General features: G+C 48.7%; 5 protein-coding genes across 5 annotated transcripts; 2 read left to right on the top strand and 3 right to left on the bottom strand.

Annotated features, from left to right (window-relative positions):
* Window positions 1-33: 33 nt before the first annotated feature.
* On the bottom strand, window positions 34-1,296 carry KD926_001562 (uncharacterized protein; the record flags this gene model as incomplete). The annotated part of the gene is made up of 2 exons (XM_053105126.1): window positions 34-988; window positions 1,052-1,296. The coding sequence occupies 2 exons, from the start codon at window positions 1,294-1,296 to the stop codon at window positions 34-36; spliced, it is 1,200 nt and encodes a 399-aa protein (XP_052951648.1).
* An 878-nt stretch (window positions 1,297-2,174) lies between these two features.
* KD926_001561 (uncharacterized protein) lies at window positions 2,175-4,912 on the top strand (the record flags this gene model as incomplete). Its single annotated transcript, XM_053105124.1, has 8 exons — window positions 2,175-3,080; window positions 3,143-3,334; window positions 3,387-3,565; window positions 3,620-3,734; window positions 3,793-3,853; window positions 3,931-4,214; window positions 4,326-4,426; window positions 4,561-4,912. The coding sequence occupies 8 exons, from the start codon at window positions 2,175-2,177 to the stop codon at window positions 4,910-4,912; spliced, it is 2,190 nt and encodes a 729-aa protein (XP_052951647.1).
* A 353-nt stretch (window positions 4,913-5,265) lies between these two features.
* atrF (ABC drug exporter AtrF) lies at window positions 5,266-9,987 on the bottom strand (the record flags this gene model as incomplete). The annotated part of the gene is made up of 3 exons (XM_053105123.1): window positions 5,266-5,808; window positions 5,867-6,250; window positions 6,307-9,987. 3 exons carry the CDS (start codon window positions 9,985-9,987, stop codon window positions 5,266-5,268), a joined length of 4,608 nt encoding a protein of 1,535 aa, XP_052951646.1.
* Window positions 9,988-13,723: 3,736 nt separating this feature from the next.
* Window positions 13,724-14,659, bottom strand: KD926_001559 (uncharacterized protein; the record flags this gene model as incomplete). The annotated part of the gene is made up of 1 exon (XM_053105122.1): window positions 13,724-14,659. The coding sequence occupies one exon, from the start codon at window positions 14,657-14,659 to the stop codon at window positions 13,724-13,726; it is 936 nt and encodes a 311-aa protein (XP_052951645.1).
* A 118-nt stretch (window positions 14,660-14,777) lies between these two features.
* Window positions 14,778-17,300, top strand: KD926_001558 (fungal specific transcription factor domain-containing protein; the record flags this gene model as incomplete). Its single annotated transcript, XM_053105121.1, has 4 exons — window positions 14,778-15,031; window positions 15,078-15,128; window positions 15,315-16,019; window positions 16,073-17,300. 4 exons carry the CDS (start codon window positions 14,778-14,780, stop codon window positions 17,298-17,300), a joined length of 2,238 nt encoding a protein of 745 aa, XP_052951644.1.
* Between the last annotated feature and the right edge of the window lie 5,814 nt (window positions 17,301-23,114).

The raw sequence follows: 23,114 nt of genomic DNA, 5'->3' as shown, positions 1-23,114 counted from the left end.
AACGAAAATCGACTTCTCGTTGTCGGGCTAGGCCTAGAAGCCGCCGAGCCAGACAGGGATGTTTTCTTCGCCATCATAGATCTTGTACTCCAATGTCTTTAAATCGAGACCCAACCTGAAGAGAGTGGCGGAAAAGAAGAACTCACAGATCCAAATCGCGAATCCAGTTCCCTGGTACTTCTTCTTTGGTCTCTCGATCCTGACGGTGTGGATCCTCAGGCCATGCACGAGCTGACACAGCGTGTTTCGCTCTTCCTCATTGAAACCTCTGAAACGCAACTGTCCAAGGAACTCGAATGCGCCGCTAAACAGGGCCTTAACCAGGTCTTTTTCGTCAAAACCACGGAGTTTCCAATTGTCATTGACGACAACGGTCAAGGAATAGACCTTCAGAGGCTCTCGCATTCTCAAAGTTGTGATGAATTCCGAGAAAGCCCAGCGGCGCTGTAAAGCAACTCTGAAGTCTTCTGATCCCAGCAAGAGGAATATTGATTCATACGATCTCTTCCACATGGAGGGAGGAGTGCGGCAAGGGTACTCGAGGTACTTATGGTGGGTCACACAGCGACAGCATTTAAGTGGTCTAGGTATGCGTCGAAAGAAATCCGCAGAGTACGAACCATATGTTCTAAGGAAAAGTGTGCGGTAACTCAGACAATGGTAAAGGGCAATGGAGCATTCGTGATAGATGGTATGACATGTGCTGAGGAATGCCAGTTTCGCCAATCTAACGCTCCTGACTCTGCCGACTTCGACAGCACTGAGGTCATGCATGAAGAAAGCCTCATATATCTTGAATCGGACCTGAATAGGCAGCCAAAAGAGTTTGCAGCGCAGGTTACGGTTGCCAACGATCAGGGGCTCTCTCACCATTTTGCTTGCCTCGGAAACAATTGTGTAATGGTAGCTGGGCTTGGCGTCATGTTTCACCAGTCGAGTCATGTTGGGAAGTTCGTCGTGCTTTTCCTGGTGGAATTGAATTGTGACTCTGTTTCGTCGCGTCGCATTAGCAGCTGAGATTATCACACCGGACTATCTATCAACAGCTCACCCAGAATTGGAGGGATCAAGACGGTGAAATAAGGTATCCGGTTTCTTTCTTTTCCTTTCGGCAGCAGCTTCGAGATCCGCCTGGACCATTGCCGCGAAACTCTGACGGTGCTCCAGAGAACCTACCTGGACGACAATCCCTGTGTCCTTCTCTGGGGCATCTTTTGCCTCATCCTCTTTCGGAGTCGGAGGACCCTCTGCCTGAGGCACGGCACTCATCGCCATCCAGGAGTCGAGAATCCCCATGATGTGATGATAGTTACAAGGGACTGCCAAGTGAGAGGGTGGTTGTGAAATGGTTGCCGGGTGAAGATGTCAGGCGAGGGGTTGAGTGAGGGATCTCATGCGCTTAGAGCTGTACGTCCAACACACAACACACAATGCACTAGGCCGATCTGGGTTAAAGAAACGGCTTTGCTACTGCTGCCTATCTATTACTCTTGTCCTTGGTAATCAAACTAATTACAACTGAACTGCATGTTGTGGTTCATAAGCCAGGGACTAACTAGATAGTCTTGATTGGTGTCTATTACGGCTACCAAAGTCTGGTAAGGTAGAATGGTAATTTTGGATGATTTATGGCTACATAGGATTGAGAAAAATAAGTAGATCAATATCAATGCACAGTCCATACTCTATACTCACGGAGAATCCCGACGTCCGCAAATGTTCACGTGACTGTGTGCACGTGACGTGCAGCACATGTACATAGTCTCACTGACATCCAGTACAAGCATGTCAACATCTCCCCCATCCCTCGTCCCTGTCTCGTCCATGCCCATGGTGATCCCAAACCTTGCCTAATATTTATTGCACACAGCTTGCTCTCAAGTCGGAGGACAGACGATCCTTGAGCTTCTTCAATTCAGGGTCGCATAATAAACATAAGCAGCTCTACCCGAATAAGTCCTGACCTGGAAAAGGTATTTGGAGCTGCAACCTTCTCAAAAAGTGAAGTTTTCAAACATTTGGGGCTAATCGTGATACAGTCTTGAAATTTTGAGCTTTCACTTTTATCATCCATTCCATTCACTACAAAATCATCTACCCTTTCCCCCACCTCCCTCATCTTCGCTTTGTGATTTATCTATCTCTTTATTTTCATCTCTCTCCTGAAAGACACAATGTCTGATACAAGTGCTGATGACCAAATTGATCGCGATATCCGAGAAGCTATTGCTGCCTCTTTGAGAGACTTCTATGGATCTGATTCGCAAACTCGGGACAACGAGAACCAAGGTGGCATTGTTGATTTGACTGGCGATACAGACGATGACGATGAAGCTGTACCCGCGCAGCCCAAGTCAAACTCCGTGATTGGTGTTGATACAGATAATGAATCGACTGCTGATCCTGTTGAAGGTAATGGTGATGGTGATGATGATGATGACGACGATGATGAAGACTTGAGGAGAGCAATCGCGTTATCGAAGCAAGATTCCGGACATGGTCCAGGCTCGCCAGAGTCCCCACTGTACATTTCCGACAACGAGCAGGCCTCGAAACCAGCTGTATCTCAACAAACCCACGTCCCATCGAGCGAGCAAAACATATCAAGACCCATGGGTGTGCTTGGCTTGAATCGAAAGCAGATGGAGCAGGAACGCCTCGCGCGTCTTGCTAAAAGGAAACCAGAAGATACCCCATTGTGTGAGGAACGCGACAAGAAGCAGTTGAGAACCCAGACATCTCCGAAGGCTCAAATGAAGAGGGATCTTGATAAGCTTTCAACTGCGATTGATCCGTCTCCCCAACCACAAATTACACGCCCAGAGGCTAGCAGGCCGTCTACTAACATACCCTCGCCTCAGTCGTTTGTCCAGTTCCCTGCTGGAGTGGTCAAGAAGACTTGGTCATATTCTAGTCCGCGCCGCGGTGATGACATCAAAATCGAAGAAGTTTTTCAAAGGTCGAACTTAGAGCTAGCGGTTCTGAGCTCTTTCATGTGGGATATGGAGTGGCTCTTTTCCAAACTTGATACGCGAAACTCTCTATTCTTGCTAATTATGCAGGCCAAGGATGATGCAACAGTGGGTTCTTTCTCCCTGTATCCCTTCTGTTCAATGGAGATTGATCATGTTCCTGGACATAGAAGCGTCAATACGAGTCGGAGACAGAAGCCATGAAAAACCTCAGATTATGTTTTCCTCCTATGGAACCGCAAGTGAACTGCATGCACTCCAAGTTGATGCTGCTTTTCCACAAGGACTATCTCCGGATCGTGGTTCCAACCGCCAACCTGACACCGTTTGATTGGGGTGAGAAGGGAGGCGTCATGGAGAATGTAGGACTCACCTGGGCCTTCATTGGATCAAGCTGCTGACAAGGAGAAACAGTCTGCTTTTCTGATCGATCTCCCCCAAAGACTCGACAAAACTTCCGAAGTCCCCAAGACTGGCTTTTACGAAAATCTAGTTTATTTCCTGAAAGCCAGCACGCTGCACGAGAATATCATTTCCAAGCTTGGAAAATATGATTTCAGCAAAACTGAGCATTTTGAATTTGTTCACACCATGTGAGATCTCTCCCAATGGTAGCAAGCCGAGAAGACACCACTAACGTGAATTAGCGGTGGCTCTCACATAGGGAATGATGCATGGAAACGAACAGGATATTGCGGCTTGGGTCGCGCAGTGACTTCACTCGGCCTACAGTCGTCCAAGCCAGTCAACATTGATTTCGTGGTAAGTTTTCAAATAAGCCCAGCGCGCCGAATGCTCTACTCATGTTACATACACATAGACATCATCTCTAGGCTCCTTAACAGATGAGTTCCTAAGGTCCCTATACCTCGCCTCACAAGGTAGGTTTCACCCATCCTCCTACCATTCCACACGAATGCCATACCCTCCAACTAACCAACCCTTTCCTTCCCCAAAGGCGACGACGGATCCACCGAGTTCACCCTCCGCACCGCTAAATACTTCCCCGCGAAAAGCCGCACCGACCCGAACAAGCTGATCCAGAAGACTACTGCTAAGGAATCCAAGGATCGGTTCCGCGTCTACTATCCATCCCAGGAGGTCGTCAGGGATTCTCGCGGCGGTCCCCAAAACGCAGGAACGATCTGCTTCTCAGAGAAATGGTATGAAGGCGCCAAGTTTCCTCGCCATGTGCTTCGCGACTGCAAGAGCAATCGATTCGGGCTGTTGATGCATAATAAGGTATGTCTAGATTGGATCATGGTTGCGTTTGTCTTTCGTGCGTGCGGGTGGTGTTGTTTATCACTCATTGCTTCTTGCGTTTGCTTACCTCTGTGATCCCGGATGATATAGCTCTTATACGTTCGTCTCGATGAACCGGTTCCAATGAAAAACAACACCGAATGTCGCGCGTGGGCGTATGTCGGGAGTGCCAATCTCTCCGAAAGTGCCTGGTGAGTGGATTTGAATGGAAGCCATAGTCATGAAGTCGCCCGTCTTCTCCAACTTTCTCTATCTACCTAGTCTTCTTTGACAACCCCCTCCCCTAACGGTGATCGATTCCCTGACCTGAGTGAATCCAAAATAGGGGCCGACTCGTCCAAGACCGTTCAACCAAGGAACCCAAACTGAACTGCCGCAACTGGGAATGCGGTGTTCTTGTGCCAGTCATCGAGCCGAAGAAACCAGACACTAAAGCCGAATCTACGGAGAAGGGCAAGGCCGAGTTTTTTGATCCAGATGAAACGTCCTCTGAGTCCTCGAGTCAGCTGGGCAAGGAAGATGAAAAGAAATCCGAGCCCAAGCCCGCAGCCGAACCAGTCGATCCCGAATCCGCGACCAGCCTGGATGTTTTCACAGGGGCCATCCCAGTGCCAATGGAATTTCCCGGCGCGCGATACGGAGCGAATCGCAAACCGTGGTATAATTCTACGTTTTGAGTAAGTTGAATATGGAATGGAGTTAGAGGGAGCAATCAATTGGGTATAGATTGGTTGAACTATCTAAGAAGATATGATCTGATATGACATTAATAATAAGTTGGCATCAGTGGGAACGGAATACGTTTATTCCTTCAAAAATTTTTTGCCAAATCCAAAAACAAACACTGTCTATCTTGCTGGTTGAAAATGTGCCAATGATAAAACTTTTTCTTCTGCTTTCCTTGCAAAATTTCGTATATTATATTTTGTTTCTCGCTCAACTCTGGCCCTTGCCATGTTGTCCAACACCCGATCCCATAAGTTCGGGGGGCGGAGCGAACAACAAAGAGAACCAGAATCAAGTGCCAAGTTTACTGCTGGGCCTTCTCAGACTTCTTAGTAAAGAGGCCCTTGATACCGTTGATGATCATGCCGAAACCGCCAAAGACGTATCCGACGCCAAAGGACCAGCCCCGGACACGAACGGTGTAGATGAAGAAGTAGACCAAGGCCCAGTTGATGATTACAAAGGCCAAGAAGATACCGAAGCAGCGCCACTTATCTCCGTCGTGGACGTTCAGCGTTTGCATGTACTCCATACCATCGCGGTACGGACAGTACTGGCAGTCCGAAGTGGCGTTGGGATCGATCAGGTATCCAGCGCCGGCGATGTTCTTGACGAAGTTGTTGGCGTAGTCACCGCAGGTGGAGCCAGGGGGCGGGTCGAAGTGCGTCGACTCCATGGAGGTGCAATGAATTTCGACAGATGGGAACACGCTGGAGATGACGCCGCGGAGCCACCAGGTGACTGGGTTGACGTAGTACATCCAGTACTTCCAGAAGACCGGGTAGTCACTGTAAGGACGGACAATACCGTTGAACAGGTTGACCATGACGAAGAAGAAGGGGAGAACCTATTAGAGTCCGGTTGTTAGTATTGGACTTTGAAGCCACGGAAGCAGAGAAACGTACGTTGGAGATGACAGTGAAAGACGGCGCAAAGGCACAAATCCACTGTCCCCAGCTAGCTTGGAACAGGAAGAAAAGCATGGACATGAGGAACACGTATCCAGCACTGCTCGAATCGGTGGGGAATCCCACTGGGTAATACCAAAGCAGCCAGTAGATGAGGCCGGAGATGATCGCCATCGGGATCTCACAGACAACGTTGGCCGTGCAGAAAGCGAACCAGCCGTAAATTCGACTAGGGTATTCACGAGCTTCCCAGAGGGCGCGGTTGATGTAAAACTTGGGCACAATACTGTTCAGAACGATGGGAGGAATCAGGATAATCAAGAAGATAGAGAACATGCGGTTCTGCATGCTGGCCAGGGAATCGTCGAGCATCCAGAAAGTCTATGATGGAGTTAGCAATGCGTGGGAACGAACGTGCAGGGAACGAGTCAACTTACAAATCCGTTGAAGATACCAATGATAACACTGACGAACAACTTTCCATAGTAGTAAGATGGGTCTCTCCAGTACTGCCTGAAAATTCGCTCGGTGAGGAGAACAGTCTGGGTCCAAGTCGGTGCAGCAAATTCATATTGAACTCCCTTGTCAGCGATAGGGATCTTGCTTCGCTCTTCCCTGATGTGCTTGATTTCGTCCAGAATCTGGCGGTTTTGGTCAGAGTTTCTCCACTCCTCGTTCCAATCCAGGGCTTTCCCGTCCTTCATAGTCGCCTTGGCTGCTGTTTCCAGGATGAACTCGGCAACGTTCTTCGTCGGAGGGCAAACAACACCGCGGTCCGCAAAGTATTTGATCACATCACGGCCCTCGTGACCGACAGGTCCAAAGTAGAAGGTGTTTCCACCCGGGTTCAGGGCTAGGATCATATCGAATTGTTGAATGAGCATGGACGAGGGCTGGTGAATGGTGCATACAATAGCCTGTCCTGCCTGGGAAAGTTTCTTGAGGAATCGAACGATTGAGAAAGCTGCTTGACTGTCGAGACCACTGGTAGGTTCGTCCAAAAACAGGAGAAGGCTGGGTTTGGCCGCCAATTCAACACCGATGGTAACTCTCTTCTTCTGTTCAACATTGAGAGAGCCAATGATGGCGTCCTGAATGTCTTCCAACTCCAAAAGGTCGATAATCTGGTTCACGTAATCAAGCTTCTCCTCCCGGGGGGTGTTTCGATCTTGACGGAGGATTGCTGAGAATTCAAGCGCTTCTCGGATAGTAGACGTATTGTCGTGAAGGTCCATCTGCTCACAAAAACCAGTGCCTCTCTGGAAATCCGCTCCAAGAGGGTGGCCATCGACAAGCATGTCGCCGGTGACAACTCCCGTCTTCTGACGCTGAGCCAAAGTATTAAGAAGAGTCGTCTTACCTGCTCCAGAAGCTCCCATCAAAGCGATCATGAGCCCTGGCTTCGCGTATCCATTGACACCGTTCAGCAGCTTCCTAGTTCCGCCACCGTAAGGCACCGTGTATTCGACGTTTGACCAAGTGAAGACCCGATCGCTAGAGGAGAGACGGTTGAAGGTATCGGCGGCACCGGAAGAATTCGCCTCTCCGCGAGACAATGCAGCGTCATCTCCCGCATTTTTGGCACCCTCCTCATCGCTTTCCTTGGTGTTCTGGGTCTTCAGCTGCTTGGAGCGCTTGGAACGCTTGAAGACCAGCGCGCCACCGCCACCGCCAACGAAGGACAGGAATTCAGCGGCAAGAATGGTAACCAGCAGATAGAGTACAGTGAAAGCAATGACAACACCAAAATTGCGCCACAAGTGATGCCGGGTGAACTGGAAGGTTGTATCGAGGTACTGAGCTCCAGCGACCGAGGTCTCTCCAAGGCGAGATCCCGTAAGAGCACAGCCTTGGTATCTTGGATCCACTCCTGGGCCCTGAGGAACCAGTTGCGAGGGTGCACAGTTCATAGTACGATCAGAGAACTCGTTGGATAAAACCGACTCGTAACTATACGAGAGAGGATTCACATAGAAAAGCCATCCAAACCAGATCGAACCGTCGATCAGACTTTGTTTCGGGATCACATAACCAACGAAGAGAATCAACACGTTCAGAGCGATACCACTGAATCGGACAGCATCGTCGATCGTCGGGGAAAGCGCCGCAAACATACGGTAGAGCGATGTGATGCAGAACGTTGTCGTATACACGAAGAGGAAGTAGATGAAGTATTTGGATGCACTCACATCGAGTCCCGTCATGAAGTAGACGATGATGGTGAAAGGCACAACCATGCAAAAAATGGCTGGGAAATCCACCACAACTCGGGCAATTGCGACAGCAGACGGACGATAGAAGGCATAATCCTTATGGCGGGCAACGATTGCACGCCCAGAGACAGCAGGCATCAGTTCCGTCAGTTGCAACCAACCCAGGAACAGAATGGAGAAGAACAGGGCACCGCCACGCGAGAATGCACCGCTAGTATCCAGAGATTCGCCGTAGAACAGAGAAGAGACAATAAGACCGTTGGAAATGATGATGAAGTATTTGGTGTAGAGAGAAGTCTTGTCACCCCACAACAACCAAAACTCACGCCGCACGCAGGCTGCGACTTGCTGGACGATGGAGACGGTGTAGCTGGACTTCTTCGAAACGGTCTTACTCTTAGATTGGGCAACCGTCTTTTGGAAGCGGCGAGTGTCCTCCTGGTTGGTGTCTTGCAATCTCTTTTCGTAGTCGCAGACGTCGTTCCAGATTTGCTTGTACGCGTTGCTCTGCTTGAAAATGGACTCAAGCTCTTCCGCAGTCTTCGGAGTCGACGCTTCGCGGCCGGGCTGGAATTGGCGGGCATTCGGGTCGCAGAGGGAGGTGAGAAAATCGGCGGTGGTAGACTGGTCGGGGCAATAGAAACCAAGGTTGACGAAATACTGTCTCGCCTCGTCGGCAGGTCCTTGATAGAGCATACGGCCCGAGTCGATGACCAACACTTTGTCCATCAGCTCGTAAATGCTTTCTCCGGCCTGGTACAAAGTAACAAGAGTAGTCCGTTTACTGACATCGGTCATGATGCGAAGGGACTTGGCGTAATCCAAAGCGGTACTAGCATCCAAACCTCTAGTGGAGTTGTCCCAGCAAACCACCGAGGATTTGGTAGCAAGTGTTTCGGCAATACTGACACGCTTCCTCTCACCACCCGACACACCACGAACGTACTCGTTACCCACGAGGGTATTCTTCGTGTGGGTGATACCGAACATCTTCAGCAGGGCGTCGATAATGACCGGGATGCTAGACTTGTCATGCTTCTTGGTCTTGTTGATCAAGGAGAACTTCAAGGTCTGCCAGACGGTAAGGTTCGGGAAATGCTGGTCGTCTTCCTGGTTGTAGTTGACCTCACCCCGGAAATGCTTGTTTTGCTCTTCCGAGGACAGACCACCGTAGTTGATATCGCCCTCCACGCCAGCGAAAGCACCGCGGTCATTTGCAATGGTCTTCAGGAAGGTTGAACAGCCAGCGCCTGGCCTACCAAGCACCAGCATCATTTCACCCTCCCGAACGGCTCCACTGAAATCGTGAAGCAGATCTCGAACTGGGGGGCGCTTGCCGAAGTGAAGTTGCGGGATGAAGTTGGTGACGAGTTTATACAGATCGGGCCCGAAAGTACCGACGACTGCATCAGGCAAGGTCCGCACGAACGAAGCACCTGTTTGAATGCCCTTCACGGTCACGTTCTTGAACACCACGCCGACTTTCTTCGCAGGTTCACCGGCGGTCGTGCGGCGCTCGAGCTGACCACCCATCAAGAACTCGTTGAGGTCGAACCCACCCTGGAAATCTTCATCGGCGGCGGACGAAGCCTCGTCAAAGGCTTTCTCTTCATCCCGGGGCTGGCTTTGTCGACGAGCTTTGGCGGTTGATCGAGTTCGGTGCAGACTGAGCCGAGTCAATTCACGTCTCATCTCTTCGAAATCCTCCATTGCGCCTCGGCGGGAGACCGGGTCTCCCTGCTCCTGCTCTCCCCATCGCTCGTCGACCGACAAATCGGTAACACTGGTCGAGGAAGATGAGATGGTGTTCTCCGCCGGGGCCACGGTACGGTTGTATTGAGGTTCATCATGCGTCGCCGCTGGGCCGTTGGTCGGAACCTCTGGCTGACGAGGTCCGTCAGCCATATTGTGAGGGGAATTTCTTATCTATAGCCGATGTCCGGAAACTGATATACTAGATAATAGATATTAGATATAATGAGAAACCGTACAGATTGGTACGGTTGTCTCGGGAAATAGGGCGGCAGTGAAGTATCCGGAGTAATATATATGTATGTATATGAATGTATGCAGATATCAAGAAAGGAGTAAAAAAAATGGGTGATTAAAATTGATTTAAATAAGCCGAAGCGTTGATCGGGGTTTTTGAGGGAGGGAAGATGGTCAGATAACAACAACAACAACAACGGCGCAAACGGAACACGAAGCAAAAAGAGAGCCGAGAGCAGGACGTGCGACAAAAGGAAGCTTTATAGAAACCTCGAGCATTGCATCATGACCGTTCTACGGCCGTATCCATAATTAAGTCCGGAAGGCAAAAACGGAAAAATCTGTGGATTTGTCAGGTTTGGCAGAGCAAGCAGCAGCCGAGACGGAATAAACCGATCAATCAGAGGGGCGAGAGAGCAGGCTTACCATCCGTCCAGTCGTCGACAGCCGAACTGTGGAGCAGTAGAAAGATTGCGAAAACCAGAGACAAGCGAAGAGCGAGACTAAGAGGGAGCTTGGGTGGAGCCATGGTGGGCTATGAGTCGAATTGACTCAGTCGAGACAAAGATCGGTTGTTCCCGATCCTTGGATCCACCATTTACAGCGTCCAATAAGTCGGCCAAGACGGAGATAAGCCTTGCAACCGGTTGATGGTCGGAGAGCTGCTTATGCATGAAGGCACCGGGCTAGAAAGTTTAGAAGGTCGTGGAGGCGCCGCGATGGCGGATGGACGAGGGAGGGGAGAGAGGAGACGGAAGTTCACCAGCGGCGGAAGATCTGTAGGAGTCGGACCCTGGCTTCCCTTCCGTCAAGCCTGAGGCATCTGGCCCCCGCTGAGTAATACGCCGTTGCTCACTAATCCCCAACTACTCCGTTGGAAGACTCTCAAATTAACATTGGCCAGAAGTCAGGAAGACCTACGGAGTGGTACTGAGTATGATCTATCGGAACTCCGAGTTGCTGGGTGGAGTCGTCATCTCGAATGTCCTCCATGATCCCTGAATCCCGTCAACTCCGCCGTGACGGAAGAACGAATTGATTGATTCGGAGCCTTAAAAATAAGTCTCCGAAGCCACCCGCCTCCCCGAGTCAGTCGCCACGGTCCTTCTTCTCCCCGCCTGACTCGCCCAATCTATCATCTATCATACTCCCTACTCTCTTCTCCCCTTCGGATTGCCTCTTCGAGTTCCAACTTCCAACTCTCATCATTGCTGACTACACCACTCACCCCCTCCTGGGAACCTTGACGTCTATCAACGGCTTATGATTATGCCACCCGCACTGACCACCGCATTTAGTGGATTTGATTTCTAAGCCCTCGTGTTAACTTAGGTTAGTCTACTAACGCTCTTAGCGAGCAATTTCTAGGAATCTCGAGGGATTAATGATTAATCAACCCCCCCACCCACCATTCAACCTATTCAGCGCCATCACCACGTCCAATGACATCTCCGAACTCTAGAGTCTCTCCGTCTGGCAAAGAGAGCGATGAGTCAAAGCTCAGGTTTGACAAAATCAATGAAAAAGCAATCTCACTGCCTAGATCGGTCGGAGGACGTCTCCAGGCCCCACTCGTCCCCGGTCGCTCATGCACGCAGATTAGTTACCTATTCTCAGGCATCCATGCTGAACCGCTGATACTGTGCCGATTGGTCCCCGGTATTCCGTGCTCTCCCATCGCTCGTCGGGATATCAGAATGAGTTATCTTGTGATTCCGGAGTTTGCTCTTATCGTACCGGTAGATTGTTGATACGTGGCGCGATCAAAGTGACGCATCATTCTCACACAATCATACAGACTGTACTCTGGTCTCTGGTCCTCCTGCTGTTAATCTATCTGGCGCGCCGGGGGGAAATTAGGGCTCCGGCAGCACACCGCCGCCTCTGCTCCAAAAAGGCCCCGTCGCCGATCCCGTTCTTCGCCCGCCTCGATGCCTGCAACCAGGCATTGGAGCTGGTCTTCTCACTGGTCCCTTCGAATCTGGAGTATATTTACTGCTTCGGGGATGCTCTTTCGGATTCAGCCCGTCTGACTTGTTTGCTCTTTTCCCTCTCGACGCAAATCCCGCTTAGAAGGGAACATGCTTCCCCGATGTACTGTACCTATATCCGACTGGGAAATATCGGTCTGACACACAGAGAGCACGGGGTTTTATATTTGCGTCGCGCATACTTCTTGGCGAGAACGCGCAATCGGCTGTTTTGGGTAGGTTGGCCAACTCTGTAAAAACGGATGAACCACATTTGTAAGAAGTTGGCCGGTGTGCGTTGCCTTTGCATGTGGCTCTCACTCGCAAATCCTCTGCTTGACTAATCTATTATCGGCCGGTAACACCTCCGATGACATGTCAAATATTTCGTAATTGGGTCTTTTGAGACACGAGCAGATGACAACACAAAGATAGCACTCAGGTAGTATGTTGAGCATAAAGCCATAAATATATAGGCCCAAGGTTCTCACAGTTTACTGACACTGCAAAACTGATTTATGAGACGCAGAGAGAGAGAAGGAAAAACACGTATGCGGTATTCTACCTTTATGAGCAGCGTCAGAATACATGAACAGCTGACTAGTTTTATTTGAAAATCTTCCCTGTTCAATGACCTTGCCGTTCTACAAACCTATATGGTATATCTGTCCACAGAACTAAACCCAGCAATCTACTGCACCCAGCAAATCAAATCTCAATCTGTAGAGCCAACAATCAAGTCAATCTCATCTTGTCTTCTCGCTTGATAAATTAGGCAGCTGAGCATCTTATATTGTGTTTTTAGTCCTATCACTATCCCCACCCCCAATTTACCTACATGAGGGCAAACCCTCGGCTTGACATGAACAAACACTCATCTGACCTAGCAGCTAATGAGGGAGTATTGTTTGCTATGTTCGCTCTGGCACTACCCTACCCTTTCTCTAGGTTGCTGTGATCCGACTGGTCAGTTCTTCCAGTGTTTGACAAGAGATTACACTGTACATTCTCTGCATACCAAGGCTTGGAGATAGATTCATATACCTATAATACATACATAAAGAGGAAAGATAATTAATAGCATTTTAGTCGAGTAAGTAGACATATCGGCTGTATTTAGGTCATAATAACAGCACCGTTCCAGAATCAAGAAGTCATCGAGAGATTGAAAACAGAGGCTGTACTATCAATATACTGATATATTTGCGGTCAGCAATCAACGAGGAATCATTGAAAACATGAAGCGACATGGTGGGCATTTAGACTTTTATAACTACCGGGACTTTTGTTCGTCGACTCGTTATACATTGCTTGAATAACTGCTCATATAATTCCACTGTTTCAAAGGAAAACATACGCGTATATGTATCACAGCAAGATATACTTTGAAGCTGGTTACAGTGCATCATGCGTGTTAGCCTTCGCTGAGGCCGGCTCTACACATGCTGTGATACACTAGGTAGTATATAATAATATCTTCCAGATCTTGAGACATGTAAGCCTAAATTGTTTCTCACTTTAAGGCACTTAGAAGAGTGGATAAAATTCAAATTAATCGCGAAAAACTTTAAATCAGCACCAAAATTAGTCTAGGGGCATGGAGGTCGTAAAAGATTATATATCTACAGCGAGTCAATCACAAACACAGTCTATCAACATGTCAACCTCCCAGTACTCATCTTTCAAGCGTTTTGGCTCCCCGAGTCATCACCCTCGGTCTTAGCACTCTGTTCTCGGAGTCGAGTGTAATCGCCAGGGCCCTTGCAGCCATTCGGAACGAAGAATCGCTTGTCGATACGGCTGAATGTCAAAAGACCCAGGATGAGCACCTCGAAGACAAAGATGAAAACGAAAAAGCACGCTTTCGAGTCAAACCAGCCGGGCTTGACAATGGGACGTAGAGGACTCCAGTTCACCCCGGCCTTGAACCCGGCATTAAAGACGCATAGTCCTGCGGATAGAACCATGATAATCATTTTGGCGCTCATGCTCCCCTCCCCGAATGTTTCTTCGTTCTTGGATCTCGGTAGACAGAACGCCACGGCGATGTGAAGGAACGGGAGGCAGGAGAAGACGAGGAAATAGGTGAGCGATGCCAGTTGAATGTCGCGACAGATGGACTTGGTATGAGGGTTGAGCGTGTAGACCGATACCACCATGGCTGTGATAACCATGACCAGCGCGGCGAATATAGCGAAGTACAGAACTTTGCAGAGCACTCGATAGATTGGATTCCATCCAATATGCGGCTGCTTCGCTCGGAGGATTCTTTGCGAAAGAATGAAGTTGACGATGTAGATGATGAGAATACCGGCGTTCACGAAGATGCCTGCTGCGATCGCAAGTCGGACATTGTGTTGTCGGTTCGCCCACACGATGCGCAAAACGAGGGTGGTGATTCGTGCCATGGAGAACCCGAACATTGCTCCCGATATCACAAACTTATGGTTTCTGCGGAGGTTCTTCTGCAAGATTGTCAAGTTGGTTGCAGCGAATGCGATGAAGATGGCGATGAACACCGCGCTGACCGGAACGTCGGGGGTTATCGAGGGGAGCTCTCCAAGGCTGGCTGTTGTGGAGGCATATGGCCCTGTTCGTGGTTGCAACAATGAGAACATTGTTGCGACTGTGGGAATAGGGGGCGAATCTGATATGGTCTTTTCGATGTGAGCTTCGTTTCACTTGTGATGGTCACGGTACGAGCAGCGGAAGGACTGCTTATATATCCACGGATACATGGCAGGAGAGCCTGTAGAATACGAAATCAGGGTCCGAGCCATAAGGATAGCGGCAAAATCCATCGTCGCGAAGACCGAGAGACGAGAATGGGAGTCGTTGTTGAGGGGTTGGGGGAAGGATTCCTTCATTGCTCGGTCACAACAGCCCCCGCGCGGACATCTTTTCGTCCGCGGACCGATAACTCGTCCGCGCCAACAACAATGCCCGACTTCCCTTGCCTTCACCAACAACTTCACCAGTACCTGCGATCTGTCGGACAAAGTTCCCCTCGGTGGTTACACTCGCTAGCCATGTTAGGCAGCTTGGATCAACAGAGGGTTCGAAAGGGGACGAAAAGCTGTACCGAGTGTAAGTGAACCGATCTACCTACCCAGCACCGGTGCCCTTAGTAAAGGTCCCAGTGACCTGATCTCTCAAGACAGGCAGACGACGCAAGGTTCGGTGCATTCGGCTCTCCGAGGAAGCGCCGACCTGCCGGCGCTGCGAAGAGCGAGGCTCAACTTGCATTGCGCAGACATATACTCTCCATTCCAGGCGCTCCCAGAGGCTCCCCTCGCGTTATCGGATAGCTCAACTGGAGTCCAAGGTTGCGAACTTGACTAAGTTTGTCCACGATGCGGAAATCAAGTCCGGAGATCGATCAACCTCCCTGACAGAGCTGGCTACTGAACCGACAGTGGATTCGGATGACCTCGATCGTGACTCTATTGGCTCAGATTTCGACGCCATAGATCAACCGGTGCATCTTCGATCATTATTCCAGAATGACTGGCTCAGCGTGAACCCCCAGCGACACAATGGGCACTCTCATGACCGCAGGATGAAGGTTTTCGCTCATTTACACGACCGAGCGAGACGAGCTCTTCAGAGGTTGATTCCGCCCAAGGCCGATGTTTTAACCATTGCAAATTCCGCCTCCCAATGGCTTCCTCTCGTATATAGCTTGTTTCCCCAACCAGGGGCTATCAAGTCTCAACAAGAACTAGGAGAATGTTTCGAGGATATGAACAGACCGGATACCGATCCGATTAGCCTTGCCTCCTGGTTGCTCACTGTCGCTCTTACAGGCCAACAAATTCAAGGAGAGGACAATGATCGAAAATCTCAGCTCCAAAAATCCCACGAGTGGTCAAAGTTCTGTCGGGCAGTATCTGATACTGTGGAGACTACTATCATTCCCCATGATAGATTGGTGAGCACCATCTCTGGGCTTAGTATGGCTATGCATTTCTTCCGACTGTGGGTATATCCCTCCTTATCTTTAATTCTAATTGTTTACTGATACTCAGCAGTCAAATAGGCCAGGGGAACTTCCGAAAGGCATGGGTGCGTTTGCGACACGTCGTCGCGATTGCAGAGATCATGGGACTACCAAAGGCTTCTCAAGTGATCCAAAACGGCCGGGTAATAGGGACAGAAGGCAACGAGGCGCAACATCAACAGGCGCAGCTCTGGGACTCGATCATTTCTGCAAACGGACTCCTTGGAATGATCATTAACCTTCCTCCTGATACTCGACGACACCCCCAGGCGAAGATGCAGGCACTTATTGTCGATGGCGTCGTCCAGCCCCGCGTGTATCTCCGTCGGTTGACGGATATTGCTGCAAAGGTACAACACCTGGATGATCTCAACCTGACACCAGACTCCGGCTCTGAGTTCTACAGCTCTACGCTGGCACTCATCGGAGAGCTCAAGTCCCTGGCATCGCAGCCCCCTGAGGAATGGTGGGCCCCAGACGAGGGCCCGGAGGTAAAACCTGACCACATTGTTCAGTTCATCCATAACAGTGTTATGGTGCGGACACATCTACCTTTCATAATGCGACAAGACGTTGGGGAAGAGTATGTCTACAGTCGTCTAGTATGCATGAATGCATGCGAGTCGGCAGCGCGCCTCTATCAATTCCTTCGTGGGACGCTCTCACCCGGAATATTCTGTGCGCGGATCCTAGATCTCCAGGTGTTCGTTACGACGGTGGTCCTCCTTCTCATATCACACAGCTCCTCGTCCTCGGACAGATGGAGTTTTCCAGCGGACAAGGCAAAGACGGCCAGCACAGTCCAGGAAGTCACTAAGCTCATGATTGAACGATCTCATGACACCCCAGGCTCTCATTTTGCTCACAGCTGTGTTACCACTATCGATTCTCTGCATAGACTCCTTCAGCAAGATAGCCCTTCTCATTTACAAGACCTGACTTTACAGGTCCCTCTCCTCGGGAAAGTTAAGGTCCGACGGAATTTCCGCCAACAAGAGATGTCCATGGACAGCAACGTTTCTAGAGTTGAAACAGACCCTAATGCGTGGAGGCCAGAGGAGCCCTCTGTCTCTCAACCGCAGTCCTTGTCAAAGCTTAACAGCTCCTCGCAACCACCACGAAACTGGGCATGGGATTTTCTGTCCTGGTCCGTTGAGGACAATAGCGATAGCTATTTTCAGGATGCCCTGATGATGGACGATTTTGATCCCTTCACTATGTGGCCAGATACATATAATGACTTTTCGCTGATAGGCTGACGGCCCTTTACAAAAGTCATCGCATATCATTCACGACTCTGCTTTCCGCGCTCTATGAATTGGAAAGGAGAGAGGACGCTTACGATACCCACGTTCATATCAATAACTACCATCATTCTAAAATTAATCAAATGCAATAATCTGCCACAAATCCTTCCGGCTATCTCCCAATACTTTTTTTTTCACTACATTCCTAAAGCATATTTCCATCTCTTGCGGCTGTGGTCTTTCTCCGCAGCCGAGACAGTAACGGTTTTTTGCCCGACTAATCGCAATAATCCGAAAGTATAAATAAACTGAGACATCGCTTACAGGTTTGTTTCAGTTGCCATGTTTACGAGGTCCAAGAGCTAAGGATCGTTAGCTTAGGCTTCAGGGGTATCTAGACCGTTTCTCGTGCCTTATCCTCACCACCTATCTAGAACCTCGCGACTTAGTCTTGATCGCGAAATAACTCAAATCTCGATAAACAAAAGGGGGCGATCATGCCATTGCTTCATCCTTCGTCGATGGAATTTCATCTATTCCGGAGTTTTCTTCCAGATTATATCATCCTAAGGAATGCTGGACGATGATCGACAGAGGGACTATAGCCAAGAGAAGTAGGAGCAATTACTCTATCCAGGCTGTGCACCCGATGGAGTTCGTCATCTTAAACAATCGCATCAGCCCGAAGCAATAGTTAATTCGTCTAGTGTCATGTCTACACATTCCATAATCCTTGTCGTCGTCTTATTCTAATGTATTTTTTTTTAAAAAAAAAATTAATTACTCCTTCAAATTTTTGCTTTCTTCTTCCCAACAGTCTCTTCGTGGAAAACCAAACTACAGTAAAATAAAAAAAACTCTCTCCCCACGCCCAGTAGCAGAAAGAATCCTACACCACAAATCCGCGTCGGCGTAACAAATCGCCATCCCTCCACGATCCACTTAGTTGCAGTACCATATCATCATACCGCAGCTGCTGTGCAGATCTGCGTCTGAAACAGGTATTACGCCTTACCACTAGTTTTCCCGGGCACCCTCGCCCTTCAGGCTACCTACGGAGCACACGCATTATGCACTTCCTTGGGGGTCTTCATACCCATGGGCACCGGGTTACCGGAGAGCCCGGGGCAAGGGGGCCCCTAACTCCTCGTCTCTCTCCTCGGACGTCAAGATCAAACCAGACTTCATTCAGTCAGGCGATTCAAGTCTGCGACGTAGAGGCGGCAGCCTCCCATATGTTGTTGCCCTGTGTAACTGAACTACTGACAAGGGCCTTCCCTAGGCAAGGTCGTCAGGTCTCTGCTAACTCCAATGGGCGTGTAACCGCTAGACTATCGACAATAGTCCGGTAGAGCTTTTCTGGGAGAGCAGTCCTCCGTGCCTTGTCCTCTATTCACAGGGTCACATCGTACCCTTGAGCCCCGGCGCCTCGCGACTTGAACCTGGCCGTGGAGACGGCTAGAAATGCCAAGATGGACGTGACGAGTGAGTGAATAATGAATCGATCACATTCACATAGATTTTCTGTTTCAAAATCAGAAACTAAAATAAAAATCTCCAGAATAGATCAAAATACAAGGGGGCAAAAAGGAGATCGTTGCGGTAGCTAGCAACGACTAACTAGATACTAGATACTAGATAGTCATTGGGACATATTACGACGTTCTCCATACTCCATTCTCTAACGCCTGCACTAAGAGTCATATCGAACTACCATTTCAGCTCCGAACTCCTCCGTCTTCCCGGCCAGACGCGGCACCTAGGTCATTCCATCAGATACTGAGAATTGAATGATGGCGACGATGATGACGCCGCAAACGCTGGGCGTGTCGAAGAAATTTCCGCAAAAGTAATCATGTTGAGACGCCAGTGCCACGTTTTTTTTTTTTTGTTTTTTTTTTCCCCCTCCCTTCTTTTCCTTGAGCAACGAAAAAATATGATGAGATATTTAAAAAAAATAATGATATTAATTAAAATAGGGTGAAACGAATCCCTGTCAGTTTGTGGGGGACGGCAGACTTTTCTTTACCCTCTTTTCTGGGTGGTTGTTTTTTTTTTTTTTTTTTTTTTTTAACCTTTTACTTGTATATCCCCCCTTGCTTTATTTTGGGCCGTGACTTCGTCAGGTTGTGATGTTAGTTTATTATGTTGATAATGTTAACTCACTGATCTCATAGAGCTTTTTTTTTTCTTTCAAATTTCAATTTTGCAGTTTTCGATAAATTACAGAGTACATGCCGGGAAAAGCTCTCTTGCATGGAAGATTTTTCCCTCAGCGGTTCAAGTCGGAGACTCCGAAAACCGTTAGAGAAAGGAGGAGAAGGGGGGAAAAAATTACATTTAGTTGTTTTTTCTTTTTTTGCTCTGGTCATCAATCATCATACGCCGTCTGTCCGTATATTATATTAAAGGTGGATAACTGGATATTCGATGGAGTGGGGGTGAAGGGACGATCAATCTACAGTCCAGCACAACTGATAGTCTGATAGCACTTGACTGACTCCCTGGGCCTAACAAGCAAGGGGCAAGGGGTGATTTTTTTAAGTCGTTATTATTATTTTGATGATGAGTTTTTCTTGCTGCCTACTGAGCACGGCCTACTATACACCGTAATCATTGCGTCTGGTGGATATCCATCCGTATGTACTCTGGTACGGTCTAAATTAGTTGATTAATTGATCAGCTAGATACCAGGTTTAGACCGTTTAGTTTAGTTCAGCTGGGGATCGGCCATCATAGAAAAGGGCCAAAAAAGCATTCGACGAGTTGGGTTAACACTGGAAAAGATCTAGAAGCTCAACAGAGTTGATCTAGACAAGGGTGTGAACACCAAGTTTTATTTTTTTCTTCGTTGCCGATGGAGTCCCGTCGTTAGTCTGCAGGATGGCGAAAAAGCAATGAAATCGCCTTAGGACTAAGGGACGAAGGATTTTTTTTTATTGCTTTGTTTTCCTTTCTTTAATCCACACTAACGCCCTACGCTAGCCTGGGGGCTGGAGGCTGGAGGCTGAAGTGCTGAGTGATGAGGCGAGATCTAGATGAATTGGTTCATTAACTAACTACAGTAATTAGAAGATGGGATGAAATGACTAAATCAACTACTGTGTAAAACCACAATTCGGTTCTTTGTTTAACAGCAACGGGACTAAAAATCCGTCGCAGCACTAGAAAGGATTGAGTATGGTGGTTCAGAAATGAGATCAACCATGTATTATTAGAAGCCACTAACCTGATCCTTAGCTATTATTTAATATATTTTATTATTTATTAATATGGGATGGCTAGTATAGCACGGAAGACGGACTTTAACTTGTCATGATGAGAATTGAGAAGTGATCACTCCTGGGAGGGGCCTAAGCCAAGCGCGGTGGCAGATTAGCGGTCAATAGCCATGCCAAAGTCAAAGACCACATGGCCGGTTGGCCTTGTCCGTGACTTTGATTGCATAAGAAAGGAGGCTGAGAGAGATGGACGAAGATCCTTCATCGCAGCATGATACAGTTGGTTGGGTATCAGAGGATCTAGTTATCCTGTCGAGTGTCGTAAGTCGTAAGTGCCGCCTGTACCTAGACTGAGTACGCCGATTCACGGGAGACAGAGTCCTGTAACTATAGGACGGGGTAGATCTCGCGACATGGTTGGATCGCCAAGAGGACCATCATACGGAGCGCGCAGAGCAGAGCGACATGCCGTTGCACAGACACAGCACTATTGTTTCCCTATTTCACATGAAGAGGATGTCGCTGTGTGGACTGTCATTTGCTCGAGGTGGTGAAATATGACCATAGAATCTTTAAGAGAAGAGAAAAAAAAAGGGGGTTCCGAATTTAGACAGGTCATTTTAGGGAGGTTTTTTTTTATGACAAGTCACGATGCTAAGGATGACGATGTACAAAGTACAGGATGTGTATGATCATATTGCTAATTATTAACACAGTCCGTCTGAAGGTCGCTTCTTATTTACACTTTCCTCATTTGCTTATCTTGAAAATGTGGGGGGAAAGAGTGTAGGATGCACATCCACAGTACTCCGTACATACACAGTATCCTTGCGTCCACCATGCATCATCTCATTGACGGTTGCAATTCCAATGTACGGAGGATGTCCCATCATCTGTGCCAGAGTACGCTGCGACTTACTCCGTACAGAGTCACATCTCCGATACCCGACCAGGCAGCCCGGTCGACCGGGAATAGCATCACGGCCTCCCTAGTCGTTCGGGAGGAGGGACTGAGGTCATAGGACACGGCGAAGGTATGATCCATGGATGCGAGGGAACGAACGGGGAGCACTCTTCTCCGTATCCTGATCTTCTTGTCACAAACCGAGCAAGGATTGCGAGCAGATCATCATTCCTCTTTTGTTTCATGGTCGTTTTATCTGGCTGGACGCCATGACTAGTCGGGAAGTACCCATTGGGTTTTTTCTCCGCATCAACCAAGCACAGATGCTTAATTCCAGCGCTAACCGGAACTATTTGTTTGCGGTGGAGCCTCGTTGGATTTTCGGTCCCATAATCTAGGCTGCCCTCGACCGATCACTGAGATTGGAAGAGGCAGAGGGGAAGGACTGGAGAGGGGAATGATTAACATGATCGTGCCTCTCATTCGTCTTTCCCTGCCAACGCGGATTGCGGAAAATCCTCGTCCTCTCGGCCGGTCCCCTCTCTGGTTAATATTGGTGCTCTGTTTTTAACTCGAACAGGCAGAAGATTGTCAATCCGGTCCGGTCCATTTAATATTGATTGAAATTGAATTGAATTGGATTGAATTGAATTGATTGATTGATTTCCGTATTTCCGCTTTTCTCATTATCATTTAATCATGGTAGGCTCTTAGACTCTCTTCCCCGTTTGGGTCCCCTCGATATTAATTAAATATTAATGTACCAGGATTAATTCTCCTTTCCCCCCAGGTTTGATACGGCGCCGGTTCCAATGTCCCTCCTCCACCCTTCCCCCCCCTTTGGGTTTGGGGGCCATGACCAAATCATATCACTACACGAGCTTGTGGCGCGGCGTACAGGACTAGTACATGCATACTAGCATGCTTGGGAACCTATCACGATCGATTCTCGGATGGATTGTCCACGGCGCTTCTGGAGTGCGTGGCCAACCTCCGCCGCCCCCTTTGGCATCTGGTCTGGGCAGTGCCTGAAAGGAGCAAAAAACACGTCCTCTTTTTTTTTTTTTTTTGTTTTTTTTTTTGGGTGAACGGCAACACAGACCAGTAAACACGGATTGTGATAACCCGACCAATCACACCCACCTTGTCGTCGGACTTGCGACTAATAGTAGCAGGTCTTGACTCCTGACTCCTGATATCATGTCCAAAATACGTAGGACAATAAGAAAAATAAGTGGGAAGGAATCAATGAGAGAAAAAAAATATCGAACGAATGAAATCAGTTGCCTGGATATTGAGGATTCTCGCTGAACCAAGTAATCGCTCCGTCGCTAAGTGAATACTAGGAAGGCCATACAATATTAGCATTACTCGAATGAGCCGCCTGCGTTGCGAGTTGCAGAAGAAGAGACTGGTATGATGCACCGTTCCCTGCATGGACTGGTTCCTGATCCTTGGTGACGGAGGTCATAGCCCTTTTGCGGAGTCACTATTACACATACACACTACATAGTAGGTGTCCTTTCTCGCCTTCAAACTACAGTATATCTGTAGATTCAACGCAGCGACAAACTCTTCATCCCTAAGATGGACCCCTTCATGTCCTATCTGCAATTTCATCATATCCGTCCCTGACGAAGATGATGTTATTCCTCGCCCTTTTTTTCAAATTACAATGATCGACTGTACAGTAGTACGGGC

Source organism: Aspergillus affinis (genome assembly GCF_023601865.1).
Source record: "Aspergillus affinis strain CMG 70 chromosome Unknown NODE_130_length_101050_cov_86_990641, whole genome shotgun sequence".
NCBI classification, from domain to species: Eukaryota; Fungi; Ascomycota; class Eurotiomycetes; order Eurotiales; family Aspergillaceae; genus Aspergillus; species Aspergillus affinis.
This window is presented reverse-complemented; position numbering and strand designations above follow the sequence as displayed.